At 43.7% G+C, this 23,674-nt stretch overlaps 1 protein-coding gene across 1 annotated transcript in view; it reads left to right on the forward strand.

The window, feature by feature from the left end:
- svild (supervillin d) overlaps positions 1-23,674 on the forward strand; it is a 36,060-nt gene that overhangs the window by 4,463 nt on the left and 7,923 nt on the right. Inside the window, exons 2-11 of the mRNA XM_031843113.1 lie at positions 6,727-7,237; positions 10,383-10,417; positions 13,088-13,143; positions 14,813-14,910; positions 16,275-16,374; positions 17,552-17,887; positions 17,981-18,234; positions 18,478-18,610; positions 22,782-22,929; positions 23,427-23,510. Of these exons, the coding sequence (XP_031698973.1) occupies positions 6,867-7,237; positions 10,383-10,417; positions 13,088-13,143; positions 14,813-14,910; positions 16,275-16,374; positions 17,552-17,887; positions 17,981-18,234; positions 18,478-18,610; positions 22,782-22,929; positions 23,427-23,510 (1,615 nt within the window). The 5' untranslated portion in view covers positions 6,727-6,866. The remainder of the gene's footprint in view (positions 1-6,726; positions 7,238-10,382; positions 10,418-13,087; positions 13,144-14,812; positions 14,911-16,274; positions 16,375-17,551; positions 17,888-17,980; positions 18,235-18,477; positions 18,611-22,781; positions 22,930-23,426; positions 23,511-23,674) is intronic.

Below are 23,674 nucleotides of genomic sequence, written 5' to 3' on the forward strand. Positions count from 1 at the left end.
ATTGAGTGCAGCGACGATTGTCTCGGTCAGTTTGCACATTTTTTCACACCTTCATTCAAAAATCGGCAAATGTAATGCCCTCGTAGTGTTGCTTGAGTGAGGCAATGCTTTCTGTATGTGAGAGTGCAACAAAGGGTAGCAAGCGGTGTGGGGGTAGGTGCTTTAACTTTAGCTACTACAGTACCGGTACATCTGCCCCATTTAAAAAGAAAACTGCGCGGGTGTTAGTTGCTGGCCCACATTAACTCCAACGTAGCACACTGTGTTGTGTATGTGCGAGTATGCGTGCATACATGATCCCCTAGCAAGATAAAGCCCCATAAACCCCACCCTTCCCTTCCCTTCCCTCTCCACACTCCAGCTTCCATGATTGCAGCCTTGTTGTGTGTGTGTGTCTGTCTGTATTTCTGTCAGCCTGTTATTGTGATCCTCCGGTTGCGTGTCGGTGTGCACTGCGGTGTGTGTGTGTGTGTGTGTGTGTGTGTGTTTCTGTGCGAGTTTGCTTGTTTGCCTTCCCATACGTCACATTTTAATGGCTCCTTTGAATGTGGTCAACAGAAAGCCGGAAGGCTTGGACAAAGAGCTAGCCTGTAAAAAAAAAAAAATGCAAAATAGAGGAAAACACAGATGCTCCTCTCTGTTGAATGTCATTGCTTTACTGCGTTTGATTGACGTGCGCTGCCGTTGTACCCCCATGACAAAGATCTCGAGGAGGAGAAAGCAGCACACTTTCTTTGCCCGGTGACAATGGTAGCTCCACCTCGAGCAGGTCAGTACAGTTTTTATAGTGTCGGTTACTTAGGCAGAGCAGAGCGCAGGCATGAGTACCCAGGGGGTTGTTATGTCAACTGCCTCTCGGGTGACTGGCTACAGTCAGCAGGACTTCTGGTAAAAGGGATTTGAGGGAGTTTGTGTCTGTGTGAGACAGAGAGCGGAGGGAGGGGAGGGAGAGGGAGAGATGGATTAGTCTCAGGCCCAGGCATTTGCCCCATCCTCCTCCTCCTCCTCCTCAGCAGATCTTGTCCTCCCTCCACCCCCGTACCACCAGACTGGGGCCCCTTGGCACCCCGGAGACACTTGCCCCACAAAGCGATCACATCCGCCCCCACTGAAGCCCATTCTCTCCTCAATCCTTTCCATCTTCTTTCCTCCTCTGATCTCTGCAGTTCTCTTCATTATCTTTGTTGTACCCACCCTCCTTCCTTTTTTTTGTCCTCCATCCTTCTCCACCCTGCATCCTTTATCAAAGTGCTTCCAAAACTTTTTATCCAGGGACCCGCTTTTTAGAAATGACAAATTATCACGACACAATTATCTCTGTATCCCGAGAAGAGCGAATTTGTGCTTTTTATTCTTGACCATTTTTGAACAGACATGTGTTTGATAAATCACAACTTTGTATTTTGCATGTGTTATTGAAAACATACACGTAAATTTGATAAAATTAGTCCAAATAAATGCATATAGGCAGAGCTAACATGCTCTTGTTGTCACTAAAACAAAGAGAAAGTACGCTAGCCTTTCATATTAGATTAAATGTTATCAGAACGCTACAATTATCAGAACAATACAAACATTCAGGCTCCCTCATGTGGCCAAAGGTGTACTGCAGATATAAAGCTACACAAAAAACAATGGAAGACATTCTGCTAGTTTATTTGGTGACCCTAATAAAATATCCTGCGACCCACATGTGGGTCCCATCACCAAATCCCCCTTTCTCCCCCTTTTCCTATTTCCTTACAGCTCACAGTCAGGGAAGAGTTGAGTCATGTGAATGAGGGGCTTTAGCCATGTTAGACAAACCCCCCCCCCCCCCTTTTTCAGAATCACCCTTTTGAAGCTCTCTGTTAGTGGAGGCCCGTTTCAGCCGGATGAAGAGCCTCTACAATTGCAATTAAAACTTCACTCCGCCAGTGGTTTTCAGGCAAAGCACTTAAACCGCCTTGTGCTGAATGATTGCTTTTTAATGAGAAACACACTGGCCACTCAGTATGTGGTTGATTGTTGTATGAGGGTGGCTTCAAAAACGCGTGACACACCCTGGACCCCCGCGCCCCTCCCCAGCCGGTTTCTGGTGCATTTGTTTGGTTGGATGGATCGGCTAGAAGCCGACACGTAATTTACAAGATGGAGTTATTGGATTTGGGGACTGAGGACCCGTACTCGGGCCTATCTGCTGTCAATGATTGGTCACATGACCTGGTTGCAGTCAAACACTACCAATGCACACAAACATGCAACATTTTTACAGTGGCCAACATTGGTACTAAGATTTGGAATAGTTAGTGAAGCATATTACGTGAGCAAACATCAAAGCAAGGTAAACAATACTTTTGAAAGTCACTCCTATTTCTTCGCCATTGAAGAAACTTCCATCTTTTGTTTTTGCTCCTTTTATGAGCCCTGGCCTTGGCTGAAACCTCTCCAGAGCTGCACCGGTTGACAAACGTTTCTTAAAAATGCACCGCCGGTCTGTCTTTGCAATCCAAGCACTGGCACCTGGTTTTCTCAGTGGAGTAAAGTTTCTACTCTCCACCCTCTTCCCTTTCCAATGACCGTGTGTTTTTTTAATTTGGAGCCGCATTGTGTCTTTAACCGCCTCCTCTCTTTTTTTTTTTTTTTTGTTTGTACAGCGAAGGAAAGTCTCGCTGATGTTTGCAGTGACTTTATGTGGATTCCTGAAGGTCTACGGTGGCAACGTGTCTTTACACAAAGCGTTGCCGCTGAACAGATACCTTGTGTGGTGTGAGCGCAACTCTACAGAGGCGTACATTTTAAACATAGCTGTCGAGATGCAAGCAGCTCCAGGTGTAAATCTCTGTGGGGATTACTCAAGAGTTACAGTACTTCAGAGTTTCAAGATACTAGAAACATTGGGTAATTCTGTAGTGTTCAACTGACATACTATTGAAACATTTGGCCAAAGAGGTGAACAGGTCGTCTCTTTGTCTATTCAAGCTTCTCTTGAAGAGGAAGTCCGTGAGTTTTTTATACAGTCAAAATCCCCTACTTTCAATTCAAATCCACTGTTTATGCATCGGGTGTAGCCTCCATTCCTGCTCTGTTCTCTTGTGTGGACATGTGAATTGTGAAAAGATACACAGGCCGGTGAGCTACAGGTCAGCGTTTGCCTCTGAGGCGAGCTTTCTGTCTGACTCTTGGAATAAATCAGTGAGCTCATGCGTGACAGGTATTGTTTTCCCATAACGAGCCTGCTTTCTCATCGCTTCACCCGTGTAGATAATGACAAACAGTGGGCTGTGAGTAACGATGACATAATGACATCTGATGTTTTTCGCTGACTCACCTTTTGAAATGTTCTTATAAATTAAAACACCAGACAGTAACACACCGCAGACGACGTTAAACTACAGTGAGCAGTTCCCAACCAGGATTGCAGAGAGGTCTAAACCCTGAACTAAAAGTAAACAGTTGAAATAAAAGTAATAGATACATAGTTTGTTGGCTAAATGGTTGCACTAGTTAGCTGAAAATAATGGATAAACATTTGAAATGTCCAGCTTGTTTTAGTGGTAGAAGTAAAAATGCAAACTTAACCAAATTGACCTAAACATTGAATGTTCAAGTGTATGAATACACTAGTATAATTAATACTGTTAAATAACCTTCAACCCGTCTTGGCTTTTGCAACTTCTGCCTTTGTGGTCGATTGCATTCGTCATGTAGAACAGGCCTGTTATGTAATCCAAAGTAACCGCTTATAATCACTGGAGGTCTTTGCAGAGCAGTAAATATTTAAAAAACGGGGCCATCATGGAGCACTTAGACTTATTCGAGGAAATGGTGACACTAAATCTGATACTGTTTTGAAAGCGAATGGGATGTCTGGCTGTTGAACCCATTCAAAGTTTTCTCACTGCCCTCACCCATCCCGTCCCTCGAGAGTTTTGGGACATTTGCCAGGTTCATGAGTAACATTTCCTGATTAGTCGAGTATTCATGAAGAAAGGATATGGGTCAGGAAGTGACACGTTTGGCCTTTGTTTGCGACAGATCTTCCTCTCGTCGTCAGGAACAACTCCCAACGGGCAACAAAAGGTCAGAGAACAACTTCAGTGGTTGGAAACGGACTGTTTGTTTACATGCCCTAGAGGAGCAGAAATCATATTGCCATGATTTAGCAGGCAGGACTGGTATAACCGCATACTGAGCAAGACAGACGCACTGTCGTCAGAGAAACAAAGCATTGTGGTAAGTCTGACACTGAGTGCAGTAAGTGGTTTTCCCCCTCCACCTTCATTACCACTCACTGAATCAATACAAGCACATTAGAGCGCATTCAGAGCCGTCCTGCTGTGGTCTGGTCCTCCTGCACGTCTCTGCTTGCTCCACTTGTCTGTTCTGAGGAAATACCCATAAATAGGTAAAGACACCTTGGGGTGTTCTTGCAGTGTAAAAAAACAAATTCCCGAGTGAGTTCACATTTCACTGATAGGGATGATAATTGTTCTTGTATGACGAACAACTGTGTTTTCAGTCCCCCTTGTTGCTTAAAATAACACCAGCAGCTTCCAAACAAAGCAGCCTCGATGTTCCGGGTCTCCACGGACCGAGCTTTAGCGCACTGTGTAGCACTCCTTTTATAGGTAGTGACCTAGGTGAGTTATGTAAGCGTGTGCACAGCGCTGAAATCAACATCCGAACTCAGGATCGTTCTGCCTTCATAAGGCAATTCACCGGCTTCGGAGTGACATTCAGTTTAAACCCCCAAAAACAAGTCAAGTTAAACATATCTGCTTTAGGTTTTGATGAGGAAAACGGCTGCTGCTTCAATTTGAGATAATATTTGATGTTTTTACCATTTTATATTTCATGGAATACACAACCAAAGCAAACCTTATCTTGAAACGCTATGCTTTTTAACCCCGATGACATCATTTTGTTATTGGGCTGCGGAGCTCTTGAAGGCTTGAGACTGGCTAGAAGGGGATTTATCGCTACCAATTGATTATGCCTGCGTATTTGATAGGCCGTTGGGTTTTTATATTATACACTGACTTCCTTTCTCAAAGCTTTAGCAGCTGATCCTGGTTTCATTCCTAAAATATGTTTAAGCGTGTTTTCTGGCTAAGTTTAATTGGCTATGGGTACTTGTCGCTGCACTATACCTGGAATAGTACGTGCTTGGCGCTGCTTTGTTAATTTAACGAACAGATGGTGAATTTAGTTTTGCGTGGCGCAGAGCATACATTTCCCAGCGTGAAGGTGTGTTGGACATCTCCGGTGCTCAATACACGGCGTCCTGCAGAGTTACATTTTATGGTTAGACTAAATTTAAATCTACACAAGGGAGGCACTGTTTAGCCAAGCACTGTTATGTTAGGTGGAGGCGGGATAGTTGAGGTCAAGGTGAAGACATGTACACACACACACACACACACATCCCCCGACATATACACTTATTTCCTGTGTAATATTTCAAAGCCATATTTGTTTTAAGGGGACCTTAAAGAGTCCTGATTCCGGGTTAGTTTTATGGCCCAGCAGGTGGTCGGGGGTGCACTTGACATTGGTTCAAATTTGTCATCGTTACAGAGAAGGCAGCTCATTTATTCCACCTTATGACCAGAATCACTCTTCTATTCCCTCTTGCCTCGACCCATTCTTCACCCTCCCTATTTTGTCTCTCATTGCTAACATTGTCCAGACACACAGCACTTTTCATTTATATATTTCTCCCCTACCCCTGTTCCTGGATCATAAATGTGAGAACCAATGTTCTGAATGCCCTGTAATTTGAGGGATGCCAGGGGCTACCTCAAACCTCTGCCCCTCTCTTAATACAAATATACAGTACCTCCTCTTTATCATTTCTCTTGTCCTTGGCCGTCCTCGGACAGAAGCCCCCGAAGCATCGTAAGTGAGAGAAATGTCTGTGGAAAAGCCCCCGTGTTTGGTTTGGTGCGATCAGAAGCGGCGCACGCATATTTTTATCATCACCCGTTGACAGCTGGCGATGCATTTATGCGAGTGCAGTTTTCAAAACCTCCGCGTCCCGAGCCATATGTGTGGTTTTTATTCTGCTCTGCGTTAATACTTAATGGAACGAAATGAGCTCAACTCAGCTTCCTGAATTAAATTTGAAAAGTTATTTAAAAGTTCACTTTGTTTATTGGGCTGGATGTGGACAGGGAAGCTGAAGCCTGTGGCCTGTCCCAGCATGCATTTGGTTGGGAATAGACTGGTATACTCAGTCTCTCAGTGGGCTAAAAACACATCCACACTCGGCGGCAATTTAAAGTTCCTCCTGCTTTTGTTTGTAGTAAATACAGAACCATCATGAGGTGGGATAATGTGGAAGAGGTGATTGGCGCTGGCACAAAGCCTCTGCTAAGTGAGGAATGAAATGGGATGAAGATGTTATTTGATGTGTGTTTTTCACTTTTTCTCCTCCCTCTTTCCAACTGGCTCCAAGTGAGTCGATGGAACAGAGGTTATATGAGAGTCTCGCTGCGGTGGTCGGCTGTCTTTGAGCAGAGCTGGCTGACATCATTCTCACAGTGGGGGTGGTGTGTGTGTGTGTGTGTGTGGGGGTGGTGTTAGCTGGGGCAGGGCTTGGCTCGCAGCTCTACAGCTGAGCCAGTTTCCTATGAAAGCTGGAGACACAGCTTTACACAGGTTTAGAGTGCCCGTCATCTGAAATTGTACTCTAGGATCATGACGCTTTAATGATGTCTTCCTCTCTGCCTCTCTTGTTTGCAGCACTGGGATGACTTAAATGGAGTGAGACACCGCTGTCAAGGGAGATCTACAAGAAAGCCGATCCACATATCTGGTTCAGGACAAACTGAAGTAGCACCTTGGAAACTTCCCACCTGCGTTGGAACCCTTGAACTTCAAAAATGGATGGAATAGGCACCTTGCAGAGTTCGGCCCCAGAGACCAAGGCAGAGCGAATTGCTAGATACAAGGCAGAAAGGAGGAGGGAGCTCGCCAAGCGCTATGGCAACACGGATGAAGTCACCTCCAAATATGTCCGCAGGGACAGGAAAATTGGCGATGCATCCGAAACGGTGTCGTCAGAAACCAAGGAGAAGGAAAAATACGAGGATAATGGATCGGAGCAAACGTATACCAGGAGGGGCTTCAGGACCAAAGCAGCAGAACCTGTGGAGGAGCAGACTGACGACGAGCCCACGCACTTCAAAACGGACACAATTTCATCCTCTAAATCAGAAGCTGTCTCCTCCATGAAGGAGTCCTCTCATTCGAGGTGAGTTAATACACATTGTCACAAGATAATAGCGCACTTCTGTTGTTTGTACAAGACCAGCCACAGAGTTGTTCTCAATGGGACATAAACTTGGCCATGAGACATGAAACACAAAGCGGTCCAGGCATAGAGACTCAGAAGGCCGCTAGAAGTATAAACCCAGGCTATAGATTGCAATTAATCATCATTTTCAGTGTAGCTAGTAAAGACGAGGAGGCAACAAGTCGGCTCATTCGGAGAACACTTTATATCTTCCGTTTGAAGGAAACATGGTCGCTAACATTTCCAAAATTGGCCATGTGTGCAAAGTGGAGGAATCCTACATTTATTTTTGCTGTGATGACATGCAAGCTGCTTTGTTTTGGGTTCACTTAACAGTCATTTTTGGGGATTCACACATGTTCAGCTCGTGTCAGAGTAACAAACCGGTATTGTCAGGCTGACCTGACAGACGTTTGTGGAGTTGTTCTCATTGGTTGCCAGGAATTTTCTTCTAAAATGTTTGCGCATAGATGGAGCAAAAACATGTTTGAGCTGTAATCAAGCCGGGGATTGTGCCGCGCACAGGCAGACATGTCTGTGCTTGAAAAACAGCCTTGGGGATTGATGATAAAGAGAGAAGAAGTGAGATGGACAGAGTGCTGAGATAATGTCACAGATTGGGGCTTGCAGGGAGGGGGGGGGATTAGGATCTGCCAAGTTTTCATCCCCTGTGCTTAATGAAGCAAGACAACTCAATAGCTGTGTGAGTGATGGCTTGTTAGGTATTATGGACCAATTATTTTATAAGATTGGGAAAGGCGATGGACGTGCAGCGGCATGTTTCAGCAAATCTCAGCCATCAAGTACTTGATCGTCTCCTGATGGCAAAGCTTTTTATGTGCATGTTTTTTTTTTTTTTAATGACCCTGCTTATGACAAATTTAGTGTTGAAATTTATTCAGTATAAAACATGTTCAAGCATCAGTTTTGTCTAATTGTGGATATGAAGGATTTTAATTTATTTTTTTGCACATCATGCAGTGTGAAAGGAATTGTTTTTGGCTTAGCACAGCGGAAAAAAATACTTGGCAAAATACAGTCGCACACAAAGTTCTGGACAACATTTTTAATTACAGAGACGGGGTTGACGTGTTTGTCTCGCGTGCCTGTCACGTTGGCTACTAATCTTGTCAGCTTTGTTATGACGTTGGCTGCGTGGTGACATCCAGCTGTGCCGTCTCGCGTGCAGGCGTTCTTATGCCACATACAGAGTTGAACAGAGAAGGCTCTATAGAAACTGTTATTATGAGCCAATAACTTGGCATCCCCAGATATTAGTGTGTTTATTATGTTTCACCTTCAATCCTAGGGGGGGAATTGGAGTTGTTTGTGTTTCATTAAGCATCCGTACAGGCAATCATGAATTGTATATCAAACAATATATTAAAGATTCCTGGTTGACTTGCAAGTGCTTTATGACTGGAGCAGATATTCACCACAATGTTGGTGTGTGTCTGTTACAGGGATAGCACAAAGGAAACTGGAACTCAGCTGTTCCAGCGACAATAAAAACTGTCAACTGTCACAGACAAGATTCCTGTCCTAGTGAGGTTACAGTTGAAGGGTGACATTCCAAAACATTGAACATTTACAATGATCTGTTACTGAAAAATCCCTCGTAGTAATTTAAGAAAATACAAATGTTGTCCTGTCAAAGTACCTAACTTGTTACCTGTTAATGTACATGAATCTCATCTTTTTGGCCACCTTGATCTCATTTCTGGAGACAACACAGTGACATCAGGTTCCTTGATTTGGTAGCAAAAAGTTCCGTGCACCGTTTGCACAGTGAGATTGTTGGATAGGGAACATTTTAACTCTTCATGAAACTGTTTTTACATCAATGCATGTTACATACACAGTACAAAAATGCAGTTGATTCTTAGGTATTCACCTGCAGTGTGAAGTGTATGTTGTATTATTTGGGGTTTGATGCTCTGCGTGTCATCAAGCATGTGTAGTAAATGCCAGTAAATTGGGCTAGTGGCACTTTAGGGTTCGCCAAACACCTTGGATTATACACAGGACTGAATGGGATTTGGACTAATTATTGTTTACCTGGCTGAACCATTACATCGTTCCAGTACGTGCCATTTGAAGAACTGAGCTTCCCAACATTCAAGTGCACAAATTAGAAGCATTAAAATTAAATCTTTTAACTACGATTATATCCCTTCTATTCTCTTACTTCATCCTCTTCTCTTCCTGTTTCACTTAATGTGTTGTGTGGATGATATTATCACTGTGTTTGATGAATGACTCCCCTGCCTTGATTTGAATGTGTTTATCATTCTGTGCTTTTCACTATTGCTGCTCTCGTCGCCTCTCTGCACTGCACTTTACTCTTCTACTGTGGTTAGTTTTTAATGGTGGCTTAGGACCGACGCGTGCAGCTCCTCCCCTTCAGCCGGCACTTAAAGTACGGGTGGGGTTGATTCGGCGTCACTGAGCCCATGAATGAGAATGTAGTGACTCCAGTATTCCCTAGAACGTGCAATAATGACAAATGACGGTTCAGCCGCTTTGCATGAAATGTAATTGGTTTAAAACCGGAACGGACCGGTAAAATCGTAAATTGACCAAACTCTAGTTCTCAACCCCAAACCCCTCCCAAACGCCCACCAGAAGTCTCCATTGTGTTAAAAGCAGTCCTCTCCCCTCCTCCTGGTACATCATCGCTGCCCCCCCCCCCCCCACAGGCAGCTGCTGTCCCCATCCATATTTAACACCCATTACTTCGAGATCAGTGGCCATCTCTGCAGGCGACACAGGCACCGCTGTTATATCATCGGCAACATGGGAGTGGAAGAGCGGCAAGGGTAATTGTTGTAAGATGCGTATCATACGCAGCACAGTAAGGGGGTGCAGCTCTGTTGCTAGTTTGGTTTATATTACACCTTTTTAGGTGGCTTGAGAGTACAATTTTTGGATTATTGTTGTGTAGGTAAGACTTAATATTCTCATTTTTCTGTCAAACCTCAATTTTGCCAGACACAATTTATGTCGTCACATCAGTGTGTTAGAGGCTGACCTCATTTCTCTCTCTCTCTCTCTCTCTCTCTCTCTCTCTCTCTCTCTCTCTTTCTCCCCCTCCCTCCCCTAGTCTGCTGGAAGCCGATGACACAGAGGAGCCAAAGGGTAAGACGAACTCTTCACTCTCACTGCACTCAGATCCTCTTTCGTTCCACGGACCGCTTTCTCCCTGTTTGGTGCACTTTATAATATAAAGAGAACGTTTTGCCCAAAGCAGTGGTTTTCTTTTTCCTAAAATAAGGGAGATAATGTTCGAGACAATGGTTAAGGCTGCTTTTCCCACTCTCATTCAGCCACCTGAGCCCACATCCGGAGTCTTGTCAGTCAGTCTGTCCGTCGCCCGTCTTTCTGTCAGTGGCCTCCTGCCTTTTCACCAAGTTGGTCTGTGTGTGTTTCTCCGCTCACGGCTGTGCGTGTGAACGCTCGACTGCACAAGAGATGGAAAGAAAGTGAAAGAGAGAGGTGATAGGAAGGTCCCAGGCGTCAGTATCTCAAGACGTGTGAAGCAGTGTTGTGTAAACAATGTAAACTCGACCTACTCAGTTAATCAGGAAGTGTGGCAGACCAAGTCTAAGTGATCCTCACATTAAATCAAAAACATATTATTTAATCATGCAAGAGGGACATGAAAGTGAAACCAAGGTGAAGCCCGTCTGCCGTCCAGTCTCTTGTATTTGCTAGTTTTTCAATCCAATCATTGATTAAAATGTTGCATTTTAACAGAGGCTTTCTCCACCTACATGTGCACGGTAGGCATTAATAGTCGATGGCAGAGCTAAATCATGATTAGTGTATTTCACGAAAGTGCTGACTCACCTACTGGCTGAGGTAGAGCCTTTTTTCATTGTAGCAGCACAGGTTCTACCCTCTTCTCAGTAAACCGGGTCTGATCTATGATGAGAGAATATGAAATATAAAACGCAACACGAGCACAGAAACAGTCAGTGGCTACTAATTATCTGCTCACTGCTGCATTTTCGTCAAACAGCCTTTCTGGTCTGTTGACAGAAATTATATTTGATAAAGTATTTAAAATGACATCGTAAAAAGTTAAACCCATTTTAACCTCCATTGAGTTTAATGGTTTTCTACTGTTTTATTTGGGAGAAGTAGAATGTCCTCAAGTAGAAGATATGTAATGACTTAACTTATTTGGAAACATAACACAGAATACTGAGGATCTCTTTTGCTTTGAATATCTCTCGACATGGCCCGTGTGTTTCTCTGGTTGGAAGACGGGATTAGAAATTGTACTAGAAAGAACCAAAGATGCAGAAAGAGGAACAAAGACCAGTCAGTGTTCATCTGTAATCGAGGTGTGTGTGTGTGTGTGTGTGTGTGTGTGTGAGTGAGAGTGTGTGAGTGTGAAAGCAAGAGAGTGTGACAGCCTCGGCGGTGCATTCGCACGGCTGATGAGTCAGCGTTCCCTCAGCCAGCAATACAAACATATATGTAAGAAGCCCTCAGTTAGATGCGTGTTATCACAGTACAGAGTGCATTCAGAATGAGTTCAGCACACTATGACTTAAATACTCTCCATTAGATTTTCCCTGCTGGGGGAGTTAATTCTGCTGTAAAACATTATGCAGATTTAATGAACTCCTCAGACTCCATTGGCCATTACGAGGTCAAAAGCCCATCAAATAAGCTCTCAGCAGCTCTGACTGAGCAGTCTAATGAGATGGATGAAAACACTTCTGGAAGTCAGTGAAGTCTTAAGTGGAGTCTTTCTTTCCCCTCCGTCTCTCTCTTGGATGTTGGATGGATGCTGATGTGAAAAAGATTGGACCGGATTCAAAACTAAGAGAGTTCGGTCTGCGGGGAATCACCGGTCTGCAATGTGTCATCATCTGAACTAGATCAGGGTCAATTCTGGACAGCAGAAGGAGCTTGGGAACATAAATTTATTAAAGTATTAGCTTTTTTCTTTTTTTCTATTTGAAATGGGGGAGTTTGCCAGGCACACTTTTTCAGATTTGTTTGTTCATTTGTTTTCTTCGGAGGTGGAACGATTTTAGTGAGCAATGTCTCATTGTCAAAGCAATAAAAAACGGATTTAGAGTGGGAGAATGGATTTGAGTGTGCTGACTTAAGAAATTTGTGTTGTTTTGGAGTATCATTAAATTTAATGGTTTCCTTTTGTGCGGATTAGAAGAGTATATTCTCAGGGCTGCTTTTGATTCGACCACTCGCATAAAAAATATAATTTAGTTCTTGCAATTTATGCACCACATGGTAATGGCTTTTCCTTTCTCTGAAAAAAACTATTTTTTTTACTACCTTTAACTCTTGACAGACTGAATGTCTGAATGCAGTCATCGTGAGGCGAGAGAAATATCATTAGTGCATTCTGATCCAGAGACACCTTAGGAGCACCGGTAAAGCCTCCGAAATTAAAAACTTTCACTCGACCTGTAAAGACTCTGATGTGTGCATGTGTGGCGTTTTGTGGATGTGTTTGTAATGCACAGGCCTGCATCGAATTACCTGTTAAATCTCCCTCTATGTCTCTGTGCTCGGCTCGGCCTTTGCGTGCAACTGTTACCGTATTTACAAAAACAGCCAGCGCGCCTCCTCCTCACCGTCTCCCAGACCATCAACAACGGATTACGTTGTGGATACCAAACCCACGCCGTGTCCGCCTTAAACCCTCATTCTAAGGCGACACCCTGACCGATCATGTGATACTACACTGGCAGGAAGCAATTCAAAATGTCCTCTCACTGTTGTATTCATTGTCAACCATACATGTGTTTGTGTGCGTGTTCTTTCTAGATGACGAGAAGCCTATGGACTCAGCCAAGAGGACTTCCACCATGTCTCTTTTTAAGGTACGCTATTTTAAGTTTGTCTTCTAATTCCCTTCATTCAAATGTCTCATATAGTTGATTGATTTTGTGTGTGTGTGATAAACTTATGAGTGATATTTATCTACAGTCTCTGTTCAGTGTCCTCGCTGATTTACTCCCAGCCCTTTCCAACACAGCTGGTGTTCGCTTCAACCTCCCCCCCCTGGATCTTTGCTCCATTAATAACAAATTGAGCCGTTCCATACAGCACTGAGCTGCCCCGCACCTGGATGCACATTTAGCCAAAGTCATGACTTCACACACATAGTTTGTGGACGTCTTAAAGCGACGGTTGGAAGAAGAAGTCTAGAGATCTAAAAGATCCATTCGGGAACAAAAGCTTGATAATGCCCCCAATCCTATGGGAGATATATGCACGTGTGCTTAAACATGAATGTGTCTTTCCCAGGCTGCTTAAGTTTCAGAAGTGGTTAGGTTTCCTGATATTTGATGTAAATAGCTGTTCTGACTTGGCCTTCTCAGGCCAGCAGCAGTGCCAAGGTTGGCCAAGTGAACCCAGATGGCAGCAAAACCTGCTGGCAAAACAAGTTTCCACAAAGAGACTATCTCACAATCACACTGCTTTCTTTTTTCCCCTGGTCTCCCCGTCCTTTGTTTTGACCCAGATCTTTGTTATTTCTACGCGTCTCACTTGAAAGTCATCAGCGGTGACAGATTAGCCCCTTCGCTGTCTTCACTTTTCCCTTATCGCTGAACTCTCCACCGCGAATCCCTGCTGAGAGCCGATGAGTCAGTGTCTCCAGCAGCAGAGACAGAGCAGGAGTGAGGTTACAGTACGTCTGCTCTCCAGCACGGATGGAGGCAATAAAATGTGTGCATGTGGACTTCTGGAGAAAGATACAGCTCATTTATGTCTTAAATTTCCTCCCCAGGATATAAAAACATGAAGGCAATGCATTTCTGCTGGAGTGGAAAATAAGTTCCTTCTTTATAATCGGAGAGCATCAGTCCGTTTGAAAGAGGCCTCTAATATTATAAGCTTTGCTGTGTCATTTTTGTGAGTAAGGAGCACTTGATTTCTGTTGCTTGGCTAACAGCTGGAGATCCACTTCTCTTCAGGTCGCACCAGGGCCTCAGTTAAGTGTTTTGTGACACACGTCTCACACAGCTGGATAGTTTGCGCTGTACATGTTTGAAAAAGTGCAATATGCAACTTACACAAGTGTGACGTTGAAAGCCTCCAGCACACATATGCTGACAATGAACTTTTCAGTGAAGTAGGATACCTTTAAACTTTTGAAAGGATGCTCTGGAAGGGATTTTCAACCTTTTAAAGATGGTGAAAAAAAAAAAAAAAAGTAAGAACAAACCATGATGGCTCCCTTGAGTGGACTTTGATGTAGAGAATGCAGTACTCGTCTCTCTCTGTTTTAGTTTTTACTTTATGTACTCTGGGTGGGTAGTTTTGCTTCACAATCACTCACAAACTACAGCATTGGCATGAGCAACTCAACTGAGCATTTGAAGGGTTAACTACTTGCTTTGCTTAAGTGTGTGGGTGGAGCCTCGTTCATTCATTCACTCCCCTTATCACGGTTAGTTTTTTACAGCTAGTGTCGGACATAAGCAGAATTTCTCGCAAACACAATCCCAACCTTTAGGCCACGGCCGTCATTCTGTCTGCCTGTAGGACCAGGAGGGATCGGAGGATGGAAGCAGTGGCCGACGCCCCGACGACGGGGTCAAGGGTCAGCGAATGAGCAGTGATGAAGAGGAGTCCTCCACCAGGTAGGATTTGAACTTTGAATGGGCTCTTCCTTTTTCACAAGTTTTGAGTAATAGATGCAGTGGTCTGCGGCACAATACGTATGTCACAACACGGCGCAGACAGAACAAACAGATTCAAATCAACTTACACTCTCACACACTCTCACACACACAGACAGAGCGGAGCACAGAGGTAATTACAGACCAACTGAAAGGCTGTCAAATGATGTGAACAGCTGGAGCGATAAACCAGATAAACCTGCAGAGCTTGCCTTTAATAGCACACACTCTCTATCTCTCGCACACAGACATACACACACACACACACACACACACTCGCACACAACGGGGCTGTGAGGTAGCCATGGTGATGCAAACCAAACCAGGCTGTAGTTAATAGCTGCAGCAGTGAGAGCAACACTGTACTTAGCACTGTAACCACAGGAGACTGGACTGAGCTGGAGAGTGTGTGTATCTGTATTATCATCTATGAGAAATGCCCCCCATGTTTGCATATGTGTGTGTGTGTGTGGGGGGGGGGGGGGGGGGGGGGGGGGGGATTTAAGTACCATATGTTCATTCCTGTCCCTTTTTGTCCACATGGAGTTTGAACTGACACATAAACTGCTTTCAGTTTCCTCCCAAGTCAGAAGTGATATCGGTACATTTGACTATTTGCAACTGAATCTTTTCGATGTAGAGATGTAGACGACCTTTTCAGCAAAGCTCCATTGCCCTGCATGCAACAAACCAAACATTTCCATATAGATTTTCTGCAACAAAACAGAAAATGATTGCATAACAAAGACGTTGCTCAGGAGATGACAAGCAGGCTCGAAGCAAAAGTGAATGTGTCCGAGCATCGCCGCCTGTCAAGGGTCAGAAAGCACTCGCAAGATGAGATGATTATGAGCTCAGTGGTGTCTGAAGTTCAGTGTCTTTACCATTATGCTGGCCCCGTCCCTACATGAATTACAAAGTGACATGTTTCTTAATTTTGGCAAAAACAAAATCTTCTGCAGTTTGTGTAGAAGTCAACTTTGGCTCAAGCTTCACCAGATAGGTTTCTCACCATTCAGTTCAGCGTGGTTATCTACTCTTAGTACATTTAGTGTACAACCTCGTAAATACAAATGGTACTCTATTATGTCCCTATCCACTAGTGATGTATTCATAACAGAAACAAGATGTGGTGGCACAGCAGACTAATGAGTGTTTCATACGTCTGTGTTTTGAATTCACCTTGCAGCCAGCTCTTTCCTGCAAATTCCATTATGTAATGGCTGAATCGTTTTTTTACATCAAATTTATGAAGAAAAATATTGTTTTTTCTCTCTTTCTGTCTGCTTCCATCATCGTCATCTTTTTTTCCTCTCATATTTCAGCCTTCCCAAAACTGAAAGCAAGTTAATGGACGAGAAAGACACCACAGATGAACCTTCATGGAAGGAGCCGCATGAAAATGCTTCCACCGTTGAAGAAAAGGTCAGTATTTTTGTTTCCATTTTATACTTTTGTTTTTTTTAAATGCCACATGGTTTCCATAACTCAACAGGCTGAAATATAAAAGTCATCCCTCTGGATTGTATTTTGGAAAGATCTTATTTTTGAACACTGCTTTTTTTTTGCACTGCATGCGAGCCAATTCCAAAACGCTTACTCACCTTAACGTTGGCTCTCTTACCTCTGGGTCTGGTTTAGATTACATTATCTTTTAAATTTATTTTTTAAAGTTGACTTATAGATTGTATTTCATGTCGCTGATATACAGTTGCAACACACACACACACACACACACACACATTCTTACTTTTTCTCAGATCCTAGATCTTCTCAGAAGGTAATGAAAGTATGTAAACGTACTTTATACCACACACTAATGACCCCGTGCATTACATACTCCAGTGTTTTTAATTTAAGAAGACCGCCTGGTTGCGTTGCACTTTCACACCCAGCTGGCTCAACGGACGGCTTCTTCCGTCATCTCCTCCTAAATCAGCACTCCCTCGTAACCTTTGACCTGTTGTTGCTCCAGCTGCTGCTGCATCTTCTGAGCAGCATATTACACGCACAAAAGGGTGTGTTTGGACGTGTCATTTCATGTTCATGTTTATATGCGTCTTTATTGTAAATTGTTACTCTTTAAAACGCTTAACGGTACTTAATGCTTTTTAAACGCATGGTCACATCCTTGCGTTTGGTAGCTCAGATTACAAAAAGCTTGTGTCTCAAAATTACAACTTCACACAGCATGTGTTTCTTTTTAACGTTTTTTTCTTTTCTTAGAAAAGCAACAAACATGAGTGACATCCCAAACAAGTCTTGCAAAGCCTTCACTTCATCCCTTTTTCTAATCACAGTCATTTCATTTTTCTCAAGCTCTTAAGCCTTCTTCTTCTCTTCTTACTTATGTCCAGGAGTATGTGTTTGTGTGTGTCAAAAAAAGACAGAAAAAAAGGGGGTTTTGCTGCTTGTGCGGAAACTGCAAAGGAGCTGACATTGGAAAAAGTTGGTCTGGTCAGAGCGAGTTACACGCCATAATCAAGGACCATAGAATACACTGACAGTAGTCTCCCAACTTTAATCCGCTTTTCCAGCTCTTATAAATATTATGGCTGGTAGTAATAAAAGCTTTCTCTCTCTTTCTCCCTCTCTACATCAGCCTTCCAGTCTCCTCTCCGACAGGGCTCTCCCCCTCAGCAAGAACCGAGACGCCTCCCCCCCTCCCTCTCCTCCCTGCCAACTCGCCGCCTCGCTGCAGCGCCAAGACTCCGGGTCTCGGGGCATCAGGGGAATCCTAAAGAAAAGCCGTTCCACCAGCATGGAGTCGGACTACAGCGAGGGCTCGGCGCCGGATTGCGCGCCAGCCCGACAAACCGGTGTCACCCTCAGCCACCCTGAGAGCGAGGAGGAGATGGAGGAGATGGAGGAGATGGAGGAGATGGAGGAGATGGAGGAGGAGGAGGAGGAAGAGGAGGAGGAGCAGGAAGAGGAAGAGGTGGAAGAGGAAGAGGTGGAAGAGGAGGAAGAGGAGGTGGATGAGGAGGAAGAGGAGGAAGAGGAGGAAGAGGGGGAGGAGATCGAGGAAGAGGTCAATGGGGAAAATGACGGAGATGAGTCATTAACTGATGATATCGCAGACGGCGGGCGCGTCAGCATCGACGGACGACAGAGAGAGGGAAGCAGCAGCGGCAGTGGAGGGAGCTTTGAGGAGATGCGGAGCTTTGAGGAGATGCGGAGTCCCTCGTCTGACGAGAGCGCGGAGAAGACGTCCACGGTGTCGGAGGACGTGGAGGAACTGGAGAGCAGTTTGGATGGAAGCCAGGGCTCCTCGCTCAAACAGAGGTCATTGGATGTACACAAACACAGCAGGCACTAGGATGAATTATGAGGCCGAAATGTGCATATTTGTTTCTATGCAAAGAAAAGACAATTTACAAAATATTAAATGGACAAGAACCCGACTTTAAATGTATTTAATAGCCAGACTAAAGGCTCCATTTAGGTCTTTCTGAAATGCATCACAAAAGTAGGTTCGACAGTTTATTTAATTGGGAAAGAACTAATGTGTCTTTTACCTTTTTTCAGACTGGCAGAGTTCACTAGTGAAGGTGAGAAGAAGGATAGACCGAAGAAGCCCAAAACATCCGAGTTGACCCACACATCACTGGCCGATCGCTTCGGCAAACTCCAACATGCTGAAAATGCCTGGATGAAAAAGGTAGATTTTTGCTTATTGAGCAGACTCTTTCCTTCTTGTTGTGGGGTTTAGTAGTTGGTTAGTTAGTATGAATAACAGGTTTACCAGACTGGAGTTGGAGTGCATTGTTTTTACTGCCACAGGTTGAAGCTTGCCCTCAGCTTTGTGTGCAGGGAAAGAAGGATTTGGCTGCTGGACACATTTCTTGCTCTGCTGAATCAGCTTATTTCCCCCCGACTTGTTGCCATAAGGATGTGAGGTTAGAAGGGCTTGTGGGGTGCAGCAGATTTGGGAGTGGTGACGCCAAAGCCCAGAGATCCAGGGCTTAGCTGGGCTCCCAAAGAGAAAGAGAGACACGCCCCTTACAATCCTACACCATGACCAAACACCTGCAAACCTTCCAAGCTAATGCCCCTGTCCGCAAAGTACAAAAAAACAAACAATTCCCTCCATAAGCAAGCTTTTTGTTCTTTTATAGACTTCCATGTATATAAACATCCATGTCATACAGTTAAACACGGGTCAGCGTCGAGGGGGTTTAATGTTTAACACATGCTAAGATAACTGACGTATTTTTGAAGTGGCAAGAGAAGTGCATGCAGGTTTCTGCATGCTCCTCTCCTGTTCAAACATGACCACCCTTGCTGAGTTTTAAAGTGGAAAAACAGCATGATAACCATTCCATGGATAGTGCAAGTAAAGAATTGGACAGCAGTGGGGGGGGGAGGGAGACAGACAGACAATGAGTGCCAGACGGATATCCCCCAAAAACAGTCAATACTGGACAGTGAGTTTGTAATGATGTCATGTTTATTCATACGGAGCATCTGTTGGTTTCATGTCTGTCCAGATCAATGATCCTCTTGAGGGATTTCTGGTTTTGGGCTCATCCTTCTTCCAAGGATGAGCTAACCTTCGAATAAATCCACTCTTAGTCTGGGAAAAGCCACTTAATAAGTAAGTACAGACAGCCAGCAATTTGAGCAAATCCCCACTCAATTAAATACTGGAAACTGATGTCATGTGGTCTGTCTTCGTTATGATAAGTCAACACAAAGTCCAAACTGCATCCTCAACTCCCACTTTAATTGTATCCGAGGTTTTTGCCTGTGAATTGGTCTGTAACCTGCTGGCCTCGTTGGCTTCGACCGTAAGAACTCTGTGAAACCAACTCACCTCAGAGATGTAGATAATACACGGTTTGGATAAATTATTGGCATTGATGCCATGTCAATATTAGCTATGGGGCATTTCCTTTCATGCGTCTATTCTTGTTACATTTCTCTCTCTCTCTCTCTCTCTCTCTCTCTCTCTCTCTCTCTCTCTCTCTCTCTCTCTCTCTCTCTCTCTCTCTCTCTCTCTCTCGAGGAAAGGCTGTTGGTTTGTCATTTTTATCTCATACGCTGCCAATCTGGAGCAGCAGATGTTGCTGTTTGGTTGATATGTGGGGGCCCAGGGAATGTGACATGCATGGTACACACCATGGTCACCAGCACCAGATGTTTCCTGTTAAGCCTGCTAAGCTGTTCTCTGCATCACAGCTGTGTTGTAAATTCCTTTTACAGAAGGTCTGTCTTAAATAAGTATTGTTAATCATAATAATCATGCTTTGTTAATCTAAATTCAGACCATCCACTGAAGATGAGTGTATTCGAGGATGTCCTTGAAATAGCTCATTTAAAAACACAAGTTAATACGTTGTAAGAAATCAAACTTTTTGCGTTAAATACGCCAACAGAGTGAGAGATCTTCACTTGATTACAACTAAACCGTGAGGCTAGTTTCACACCCTGCGTTGCTTTCTATCTCCCTTTTCTTTTCTCTCCCATCCTCCCAAACTTTGTGCCAGGCTTTAAATGACCCACATCTCATCTCTAGTCTTCCACGCTGAAACCCGCTCTCTCCAGCTGTTGCAGTCTAATGTTGCCATGCTTTGCTCTTTTCTCCTCCATTCTCCTCTGCTAATTTTCCTTTCCTTATCTCCTTTTTGCGACTCCTCCTCCTCCTTTAACCCTTCTTTCCAGTTATCTTCTGTCCTCACCTGCGGACTCTACCCCCTTTCTTTGACTTTGCCACCCACTTGTCAACCTTTCCCAGCCCCTTCAGGTGAGTCTGCGTGTGCCTCTTTGCATGGACTTTATCTCAATGTTATTGTAGTCTTTATTTCTCCACATGTGCTCTGGACAGCGTCTCACACACCCTCCGAGAATTACTGCTGATAACACACTTGCTGTTGGTACATGGATGCTGGTTTGCCGGCCCTCGGTTGGTCGATATCTGTGTCAGAGGTTTGGCTGAGGTGCTGCCTGCACTGTACAGTAAGACAGGGCTGAGAAAAATTGCTTCCTGTGGGGGTTTGAGGCCCAGCCCCCCCCCCCTTCTCTCGAGGGTCCTGTCAGACCAAGGTATTTCCCCTCTCTGATTGACTCCAGAGATGAGCTGCTAGCTGGAGGAGCTGTGTCCGTCTGTAAGTGTGTGAGAATGCGATTGTAGTTTGCAAGCGCTAGCATTATTATACTAAGGGACTAATGTGATTAGCATGTTTCTGAGTATTAATAGTTTAAAGTAATAAAAGACGAATGTCTCAGTCCCCGTTTGTCTTATTCGGTTTAAGACGTACAGAAGCTGTATCATATTCTAATGTTGTGAAATCTGCAAGAGTTCACTTTGATGTTCAGACCCAGTGTGTCGTCTCTGTGTGCGCGCCAGTGTGATTAAATGCATTTCTTTGAACTTTTGTCTCTTGTCAGGCTAACATTTGACCCCTCTGTGTAACCTGTTTAACATTAAAGTACAAACAAACTGTGTGTGCAGTGAGTGAGAGATGGAGAGAGAGGGTGTTGCGTGTTATATGAGTGGAAGATGGTTTGAGGGAAACTGGTGTTTCTCCATTTTGTTAGTACATTGCTGCTTGTGTATTGTAGCGTGTGTCACATTAATTCAGGACAAATAGCACATAGGATTCCTCAGGCTTGTTTTTTAAAGTTCTCAACCTTTTTGCAACCTACGGCCTTCTTCTGATTGTTAACAAATATCAATAAAATGAGAAAAAACAGAAATACAAAAACGGAGAAAAATCAAGTGGGCTGTAAATATGCACGATGTTATTGTCAGTTGTAAAGACCAAATGAGGTCCTCTGATTTCCCTGGCATAGAATATAACACCATGTCATGTATATTTATGGAATATACATGTATGTCTGACAGATTCTGATCATTGAATGGTTCATTTTAAGATGTGATGGCTCATAAAGAATTTGTAGAAGTTGTGAAAACAAGGCAATTTTACTGAGAAACAACTCAACGAGCCACAAGTAAGTAGTTGACAATTGTACTTAATCTTTTGCCTGAATGTGCCAAAACAAATTCAAATATGTTGTGAACAACGTACTAATTGTTTGGAGGAAATAATTCTCATTCAAGAATTGAGCTAAAGCAAGAAAGACAAAGATACTATGTAGACTCATTTATAGAAAATAAAGTTGGAATGTTTTGTACAATAACTTTTCTTCATGCTGTTATCTGCTCTGCATTTTTCTTCCGTGCAGTCATACTGTGGACTGGAGATAGGTCTCCCTTAGCGAGACTCTCTCCCATGTCTTCCGTCTCATTACACGCAGTGAATTGCTCATTGTTAGCCAAGGAATAAGGGGTGGCAGCCAGTAAAAGCTCTGGCAGGGCCGTAAAACGCTTCAAATATTTAGGAGTGGAATATCATTAATTACTTTAATACAGCTCCCGGGGTCCAGTGGGACCAGGGGGGGCAGTAAACCTCTGCTAATTCATTTTTAATGGTGGCGTTCAGGTGCAAAAATGGCAGCAGGAATAAATCACGTAAGGAAAGCTTCAATGAATGGCTGGTGATAGATGGCCTCAGTACAGTTTTGGTTTTTTATTGTCGGGACTCTACATTCTTCATGTTTTTTGTGGAGGTTGTTGTTTTTGGGATAATTCACTCTCTCCCAGAAATAATAAGAAAGTAATGATATCATTCATAATTCCATTTTAAATGTATTCCTCGTTGCTTATCTTCCTTCACCATCACTTGTAGTCTCTCCTGTTCTCGCTCTGTGCTCACCCATGATTACTTCACTGTGTCCTCGTAACTCTCTGTTCCCCGTGTGACATGAATAGACAGTGGAGTGCATGGCCAGCTTTCCTTTTTATAATGAAAGTCCTAATGTTCCAACAGAAATCCAGTGTAGATTTGGGGCCCAAGATGTCCCTGGCAGACAGGATGAAGGTCCTTAAAGACAAGGAGGAGCAGTGGAAGAGCAGAGGCAAAGGAGCCGCCAACGACTCTGTCCAGTTCACTGTGGCTGGACGCATGGCCAAGAAAGGTGAAGCTTGACACAAGCTGTTGTGCTGTGACAGTCAGACTTGCAGACTCTCCGTGCTGCTACATGACGCAATTTTTCTGCATTGCATTTGGTCCTATCAAGGATATCATCACTGTACTTGGATACGTTCCTTGTGTGACCCGTGAAGATGGGACTTAAAAACAATTCTCTTTAGAGCTGCGTTCATGTTAATTAATTGATTAATTGATGAACAGAAAATGAGTTGGCACAAATTTGATTCTCTGATAGTTTCAGTTATTTTTTTCTGGCAAAACACCTTTTTCATCTAATGTGAGAATTTGATGCTTGTCTTTCTCATACTTGAAAGTAAAAATATGTTTTCATTTGGACTGTTGTTCTGATAAAACAAGACTTTTTAATACGCTACCATGGACGTTTTCCACTGCTTTTAGACAAAACAATTAATCGGCAGATTCATTGTTGAGGAAAATGACTGTTAGTTGCAGCCTTACATTTTCCCCCTTGTCTTCCTCCAGGTGTGGTGTCAGACACCGGAAAGGAAGAGTCTACTCTCATCTCCCGCAAGAAGTCGAATGCCACGCCCGTGAAGCCACTGGAAGGTAGGAGACATTTCCCTTCAACTTCTATTACATACGTATCAGTGTGTGAATCATTCAGTTAATCCATAAAGTGATTAACCCGATACATCTGTTGTTACAGCAGATGTTGTGAATATTGAAAGTATATTTGTACTTGAACTAAACTGACTTTTGGCCATTTGTGT

Source organism: Anarrhichthys ocellatus, unplaced genomic scaffold (assembly GCF_004355925.1).
Source record: "Anarrhichthys ocellatus isolate YVR2014 unplaced genomic scaffold, GSC_Weel_1.0 scaffold4, whole genome shotgun sequence".
In the NCBI taxonomy this organism is placed as follows: Eukaryota; Metazoa; Chordata; class Actinopteri; order Perciformes; family Anarhichadidae; genus Anarrhichthys; species Anarrhichthys ocellatus.